This window comes from Ursus arctos, chromosome X (assembly GCF_023065955.2).
Source record: "Ursus arctos isolate Adak ecotype North America chromosome X, UrsArc2.0, whole genome shotgun sequence".
In the NCBI taxonomy this organism is placed as follows: Eukaryota; Metazoa; Chordata; class Mammalia; order Carnivora; family Ursidae; genus Ursus; species Ursus arctos.
The window spans coordinates 29,987,237-29,995,906 of NC_079873.1; the positions used below are offsets into that span (position 1 = coordinate 29,987,237).

Sequence of the window (8,670 nt, forward strand, 5' to 3'; positions counted from 1 at the left end):
TGGAGGGACAGAAGAAGATGGCCCTTCACAAAAATTTTAGGAGTTTGGAGTTGCGTCCATTTACAGAAGACTCCCCAACACTCAAATAATCTATCTTCAAATGGGGAAAATTGGTGGAGTTTTACTAGCAAAGCAGCATTTTGATTGATGTTATTCCATGTCTCACAGCACTTCATATTCTCTGCGACATGCATCCATCAACTATTCATTAATGATCTAAGATACACCAGTCACTGTGATATGTTCTTTATGTATGCTGCATGCATTCTGACAGTGCTAGAGGACAGAGCTTCTCAAACCTATTTAACAGATGAAGAGCCTGAGGATTATAAAGTTTGGTTATGTGCCCAAGTTCACAGGGCTGGAGTATGACAAAGGTGGGACTATACCGCTGGTCTGAATTCTTCTACAACCAACTGTTCCATTGTCATTTCTTCATAAAAATACTGCTCTTTCCCCACTTCTCTGCAATGGCAACCTTTTAATAAATCAAGCAATGGTACATAAGTAGGTCTGTCTGAGGACACTGTTTAGTTACATTGATATATTTGCCTACACTTGCACTTACACCACAAACTCTTGATTACTATAGACTTTTAGTAATTCTTAATAGTAACGTAAGCTATTTTTTATTTTTATTTTTCAAGAGGATATTAGGTATTTTGGGCCATTTGTGAATCAATTTATTTATTTTTAAAGATTTTACTTATTTGTCAGAGAGAGAGAGAGAGAGAGAGAACAGTCAGGGGGAGAGGCAAGCAGAGGGAGAAGCAGGCTTCCCGCTGAGCAGGGAGCCCCATGCAGGACTCTATCCCAGAACCCTGGGATCATGACCCAAGCTGAAGGCAGGCGCTTAACTGACTGAGCCACCCAGGCATCCGTGTGGATCAATTTAAATTTTATAATCAGCTTGTCAAGTTTCAAACACACATACACATAGACTCAGACATTCACACACAAACATTTGGGGTTTGTAGGAGAAGGATGACAGTCATCTGTAGATTAAATTTGGGGAGACTTAGTATGGTCGTAATATTGAATCTTTTATCTACAAACATATTTCAGTCTTTAGTTAGGCTTTCATTAATTTCTCTAAATAATATCAGTGTATTTTTTTCACTGACTCGATAAACTTTTGGAATTATATTTACTTATAGGTACCAGGTATTTTGTTATGGTAACTTAAAAATAATATTTTGTTTAATTTATTTTTTATTTTTAAAAATTTTTATGTAATCTCTACCTCTAGTGTGGGGCTTGAATTCACTACTGAGCCAGCCAGGCACCCCTATTTTGTTTAATTTTTTTTTTCATACGTTTGGTTGCCACAGATACAAGTATATCTTTTGCATATTATACCCAGAAACCTTTATAAATACTTTTATTGATTTGATAATTTATCATTAGTAGATTTTCTTCATATACATTCTAATCATCTGTTAATGATAATAGCTTTGTTTCTTATTTTCCAGTCCAAATCTCTTGGATTTCTTATGTTTCCATTACTTCCCTGTCTAGGATCTTCATTAAAATATTGAATAGAAATGGTGATAGCAGGGGGCCCCTGGGTGGCTCAGTCGTTAAGCGTCTGCCTTCGGCTCAGGGCGTGATCGCGGCGTTCTGGGCTGGAACCCCGCATCAGGCTCCCCGGCTGAGAGCCTGCTTCTTCCTCTCCCACTCCCCCTGCTTGTGTTCCCTCTCTTGCTGGCTGTCTCTCTCTCTCTGTCAAATAAATAAATAAAATCTTTAAAAAGAAAAAAAAGAAAGAAAGAAATGGTGATAGCAGGCATTGTCATCTCCTTCCCAGTTTTAAAGTAAAAACTCTCAGTGATTTGGTATCAAGTATAATGTTTACTGAAGGGTTTTTCTAGATATCCTTTATCTAGTGAGATAACGTATCTTTTCATTATGAATGAATGCTGATTTTTATAAACCAGTTTAACAATTTCAGAATGATTTTTTTCATATAATATGTTAATGTGGTATTCCCTTCGCTTATGTGAGTATGAAAACTTTCAGAATAGAACGTTTTAAAGTGGGTTTTTTATCTGCATGGAACTAGAATTTCTATTAAGTGTAAGGGAGGATTTTAGTCACATTTGTTTTTAATATGGATATCAAAATATACCAATATGATTTCTTATTAAAAAACAATGTTCTTTCCCCTACTTCTCTGAGTAGCTAACTTTTAATACACCAGGACATGATATATAGTGGGTCTGTTTTGGAACATGCTATTCACTTCTTTCAGTCTATTTGTCTATGCCTACATCTATACCGCAAACTCTTATTACTACAGTATTTAATATCGCGTCTTTCTTTTCAAGAGTCTATTAGCTATTCATAGCCCTTTGCAAGTAGATTTAAATTTCAGAATTACTCCCCACTCACTGGGGAGTCTGCTTCTTCCTCTGACCTTCCCCCCTCTCAGGCTTTATCTCTCTCTCTCTCTCTCTCTCTCTCTCGCAAATAAATGAATAAAATCTTTAAAAAGAATATATTTTAGAATTATCTTGTCAGCTTTCACACAGAATGTACATGTATATAAATATTTACACGTAAAAATTATGTGGCTTCATTAAGGACAAGGGATTACAGTCCTTAATAGATTAAATTTGAGGAGAATTAATATGTTTACATAATTTAATCTTCCATCTAAAAACATATTTCTCCATTTAGTTAAGTCTTTAGTAATTTCAATAAATAATGGCTATATAATTTTTCCATAGAGTTCTTATTTTTTTTATTATATATATTATTAGGAATCAGGTATTTATTATGGTAATTTACAAGATATTCTTTAATTTCATCTTTATACTGTGTTGCTACCAAAAAAAGTGTCTTTTTGTATATTGATCTCATATGCAGCAATTTTATTTAAAAACATTTTTATTGATTAATAGTTTTTCTTAATATATTTTCCTCATATACACTTTATTCATCTTTAATTATACTGACATGGTTTCTTATTTTCTGGTTTCTGTCTTTATGATTACTACTGTTTCCCATTACTTTTTTATGTAGTGTCTTTATTAAAATGTAAACTAGAAACGGTGATAACAGGCATTTTTGTCTTCTTCTCAATGTTTAAAATAAAAGGTTTCAAGTTATCCACATGAGATATGATTTTTACTCTAGGGATTTTTTTATAGACATCCTTTATCTACTTTGCAAACATACCTTTCGTCATAAATTAATAATGATTATTTTTATGAAACACTTTTCTCTATCAATTGATACATGATTTTTTAAATTGATCTGTTGACGTGGTATAACTATCCTTGACCTATATGTCTTCAGATTCATTCTTCACTCTTGCTCTGATCTATACTCTTCTATACACAATTCCTAAGCATCAAGATGCCAATTCAGTTCAGCCGACATGAGAACCCAGAGGAGATTAGAGCCCAGGAGGATGTGAGTGCCCAAACTTTTCTCCTTCTTTTGCATCAGGTAGATTCTGCTTTAAGTGCTACATTTTGTTTCCAGCCTTCATCTCTGACAGCCCACCAGAGATCCTGGCCCCTGCCTGTTTTGTGTTCCAACTTCTTCATTTCACATTAAGGCTGGGACATAACCCATTCCACGCTTGGCAAGGGTTTCAGTGGGTAAAGTCATCAAGAGTTTGCTGAGATAAAGCATTTCCTAGAAAGCCTTAAGTCATAAATAGGAGCCCGAACGGGAACTCCCATGAATGAGGACGGAAGAGGCCGAAACCAAAGAATAAGGGTGGGTCACATAGACACGGGCCAGTGCCTACTTTCAGCCCTATTGGCCCAGGCAGGGCTCTCGGACTGAAGCGTCCCCTCAATTCCTCTTGAGGGTTCTAGGGGCATGAAGACATTGGCATGAGAGGCATGACGTGCGTTCAAGAGAGGGTTTAATTCCACGGCTACAAGAAGTCAATAGGACTGTGACGAGGGACCAGCAGCAGCGGCTGCTGTTGAGACAGCCTGGTGCGCACAGCCCTGCCCCTGCTGTTGGCCCGGAAGACCCCAGACCGGAGTAACCGGATGTGACGCTGCCTGATTTCCTCCTCCAGATCCTTGGGCTGTGCGGGATTCGATCTGAGGTGCGTGGAACCAAGTCGGCAGAGGGAGGAGTCCCAGGTGCTGCTTGGAGTCAAGTAAGATTCCAAATGAGAACTGAAGAGACCTTGTATCACAGAAATGAGGGGACTCATTAGATGAGAGCCCCAGTCCAACTCAGGGAGGCCCCGAACCAGTCTGTCAGGCCGACCCATGACACACTTCCTCTTTGGGATCTGATGGAGGGGACAGCGTTTCTCTGTGGGGCTGAGGGTCCCCTGACCTGCTGGTAGTCCAGAAAAAGCCCCCGGGTGAGTCCTGAGGGGACCACCCACCCCAGACAGTGGTGGACTCCGTGAGCCTCGGCCAGTCTGTCAGCCCTGGGAGGCCTCGGGCAGGGGCGACGGGTAGTGTTGCCAAATGGAGGCTTCTGCCTCCAGAGTCTGAGGGAGGTGAGAGCTTAGTGTGAGGTAGGCGGTGTCCTGTCGGCAAAGGAAGGAGTCTCAGGTCCTGCAGGAGACTCCTGTAGGAGTCCCAGCGGCGAGGACCCCGAGGTAGTTCTCAGGCTTCCCCTCACCGCGGGTAGAGGTTATGGCACAGCATCGAGCCTCTGTGGTCGGGCAGGCAGGGGTGACTTTTCCTTTCCTCCTCTGGGGCTCGGGAAGTTAAAGGATTTGTTCAGTCAGCAGGAGTCCCAGGCCCTGGCAGTCGTCATTGAGTTTTATCTGAAGGGCAAAGTCACCATGTGCAAGTGGAGTCCCACAGATCACAGGGCGTCCTTGGGAGATTCTGAGCAGTGATAGCCTGAGAGACACCCAATCACTCCTCCACAGTGTTCCGTGAGAAGTGAAGCCTTATTGTGAGTGGGGAAACTTGGGTCAGAGGTCGAAGTCCCAGGTCATGCCAGGATTCAAGATGAGGACCACAAGAGAAGGCCATCCAGACCGCACATTCCAGAACAGAGAGTCACCATGACACTTTGGTCCACTCTGGGAGGTCCCTAAAAGGAATGACCACATGTTAGGTGACTTTACATTAGCATTTTGGGTTTAAGGGAGGTGAGACTTGGTTTGGGGGAGTGAAGTCGGGTTGTCAGATGGAAGATTTCCAGGTGCTTAAAGGATTCAGGGTAAGGACAGAGAGTTATGTGTAGAGGGACCACCCACCTCAGAACCCAGGTGGCCCCACAATATCCACCCTTGTTGTCAATCCTGGGAGGCCACGGACAGGGATATCGAGGTAAAATGTCCCCTTAGTTCTCCCTTGGCAGTCACTAGGAGGTGGGTGTGTAGTGTAAGGACTGAACAAGGGGACAGCAGAGGGGAGGACTCTCACACAGTGCCAGGAACCAAGGTGTAGGCATTGAGTCAGGACTAAGGGGCCACCCATTGCGATATAGGTGGGAAGTCCATGAGCTCCACTCTGCCTCTGCATTTAGCCCTTGGATGCCTGAGGTCAGTGGTCAGAATTCTCACATTCTCCCTTCATCTAACAGTGGCCTCAGGGAAGTAATTGTGTTTGTCTGAGTGGCAGCCTCAGGTTAACAGAAAGAAAAGTGCACAAGGGGTTGCAGGAACCTAGGAAGACACAGAATTAGTACTGAGGGTATCAGTCACACCGGGACAGAGGGCCCAACAGCAGTGCACTCCTGCTGTCAGTCCAGGGTATGTCAACAGGGATCACCTGATGAGAATGGACAAGGTGACCAGTACTAGAGTCCATTAGCATAGGGGAGGTACACCAGGCCCTACTGAATGCCAAGGTAATGAATCTGAGTGAGGACTGATGGGACCACCCTCCTCAGCACAGAAATGGCTGTCTAGAGCCCAGCCACACCTGCTACTGCAATCTCTGAGAATTCTCAGCCTGGGTTTGCTGGCTGCATCCTCAGGAGCATTCAGACATCCTCCTTCATTGTTCTTCAGGGACATAGCAACCGAGAGGTTGAGAGACCTGTGAGGTCCTATAACAGTGTTGTCAGGAGAAGTCCACTGGAGGCAGTTTTATCAGAGCCACCCCAGAGGAGTTTAGCAGCTGAAGCCACTCACATCTCCTTCTTCCTCTTAGGCCGTAATTCCCCACTGCCCACTCTCCTATCCTCACTCCTGTCTATTGCCACTCATAAAAGTCACCATGCCTCAGCATCAAAAGAATCCACAATGCTTATATGGTCAGTGCTTTCAGACCTGCAGTGAGATCAAGGATATGGAAGTTGTACAGGTCTCCAAGGCTCTGGAAGAGACCCATCTCTCCTCATATCCTCTGATGCCTGGCAATTCAAAGGAGGCTCCTGATGCTGGTAGACCCAGTACCCCTGAGAGTCATCAGAGTTTCTGCTCATCTTCCATTGCCCTCACAACCACCTCATCAAGTGAAATGAATGAGGGCTTCAGTAGCCAAGAAGAAGAGAATAGCACCTCATGGGCTGGGCCAGACTCCAGGAGTGTGCCCACAAATGCTCTAGATGAGAAAGTGATTTCGTTGGTCAATTTCATGCTGTTCAAGTATCACATGAAAGAGCCAATGACAAAGGCAGATATGAAGATTGTCATCAACGAGTGTGAAGACCACTTCACTGAGATCTTCCTGAGAGCCTCTGAGCACATGGAGATGGTCTTTGGCCTTGATGTGAAGAGAGTGGATCCCACCAACCACTGCTATGGCCTCTTCATCAAATTGGGCCTCACCTATGATGGGGTGCTGGATGGTGAAGAGGGCATGCCCAAGACCGGCATCCTGATCTTTATCCTGGGTGTGGTCTTCATGAATGGCAACAGTGCCACCGAAGAGGAAGTCTGGGGAGTTCTGAGTTTGACGGGGATACATGCTGGGAGGAAGCACGTCATCTTTGGGGAGCCCAGGAAGCTCATCACCAAAGATTTCGTGAAGGAAAAGTACCTGGAGTACAGGCAGGTGGCCAACAGTGATCCTGCACGGTTTGAATTCCTCTGGGGCCCGAGAGCCCACGCTGAAACCACCAAGATGAGAGTCCTGGAGTTTCTGGCCAAGGTTCATGGGACTGACCCGAGTTCTTTCCCATCTCAGTATGAGGAGGCTTTGCAAGATGAAGAAGAGAGAGCCCGAGCCAGAATTTCAGCCAGGTCTGTCTCTGCTTCTGTGGCCACTGCGAGTTCTAGGGCCAAGTCCAGTCATTTCTCTTGCTCCTAGAGAAGCCTGAGACAGGTTCTTCACTTGGTGTTTGAAAAAGGGCAGTTAGTGTTCATAGAATTTAGGTCTGAGGTGGGGCTGAAAGAAATACTGTATATATGCCTGTGTGTTCCTATGTTATATGTGTAACTTGAAAATTTATTCTTTTTAGCATATGTATTTGTTCAAGTACTGTTTCTTTAATGTAGATTTCATTAGCTTCAAAATCTCCAAGTTTATAAAATATATTGGTCACACATTTAATGTTATAATGAGGTTTAATAGTAAGAGTTTTGTTATTTTGAAAAACTGTGAAACCATCTTATTTTGTCATCTAGAATAACATAACATGGAATTGCTATAGGTATTTACTGGAAATGTGAGAGTGATCAGCTTTAAGGTGTTTGGGTTCAAAAAATAGAGAACAAATTAAGGATTGTCAATCTATGGCCCTCTTACACCTTTTACATTTTTGTTTTATACAATTAAATTATATATGCTTGAATATGCTTAACTTGTTTATGGATATATTAAAGAGAAACATCAATAAATTAGACCCCATGCTCACTCTTTCTTTTATTCTCCAAACCTTCATTGAACATTTGCTGTTTGGAAATCACCACATTAGTCTTGGAGATTAAAGCGTGAACAATACCTACAATTGCACTTACGAATTTACTTATAGGATCAGCAATCCTATAATTAGAGTGGGATGCCTTCTAATATCTAGGAGGCAAGTAAAAGGAGTTAGCAGATAAGTGGAAGTGTTCCATATGAGACTGTCAAGTCTAAATGCCCTGGGACAAGGGAGTTTGGGGATTGGGGAAGCTGGAATTCCTGTAGCGAGTGTTTATTTTTAACTTAAATTTGGATTTAGGGCAAGCTGAGCCTGAGGGGGTGGTGATCAGCAATCAGACCTTCAGATAGTGTGTCTCAGAGTTGAGACTCAAAAACCTGGAATGGAAAACTGTTCTTTGTAGTTACTTAGGGGGCATGGATTAAAAAGAGAGAAGTCTTTGGGGCAGGAATGGAAGTTGTCCTGTGATGGTATCCCTGTGCCATTGAACATAATTTACAAACAAGTTTTTATACATACAGTCTTCAAAGAGTTTTCAGAGATAACAGTGATACTTTATTGAGATGAGACACCAAGAAACCATTGGTTGCCCTGGCCTAGGAGAGCCAGAGACTACTCCATTTAAGACATATATTTTTTTAAGATTTTATTTATTTATTCATCAGAGAGAGAAAGAGAGCACAAACAGGGGGAGCAGCAGGCAGAAGGAGAAGCAGACTCCCCACTGAGCAAAGAGACCAATGTGAGACTCGATTCCAGGATCCTGGGATCATGACCTGAGCCTAAGGCAGATGCTTAACCAACTGAGCCACCCAGGCATCCCTAAGGCATATTTTAAATAAGGTATTTTCAGTGTAATTTGACGTAGTCTAAGAAATGCTTATATTTTTATGGGTGTGAAATTAATGAGAATAGGAG

General features: G+C 42.5%; 1 protein-coding gene across 1 annotated transcript; it reads left to right on the plus strand.

Moving 5' to 3' along the window:
- The first annotated feature begins 6,161 nt into the window (after positions 1–6,161).
- On the plus strand, positions 6,162–7,196 carry LOC113265813 (melanoma-associated antigen B16-like). The gene has a single exon (XM_026513256.1). The coding sequence runs from the start codon at positions 6,162–6,164 to the stop codon at positions 7,194–7,196; it is 1,035 nt and encodes a 344-aa protein (XP_026369041.1).
- Positions 7,197–8,670: the final 1,474 nt, after the last annotated feature.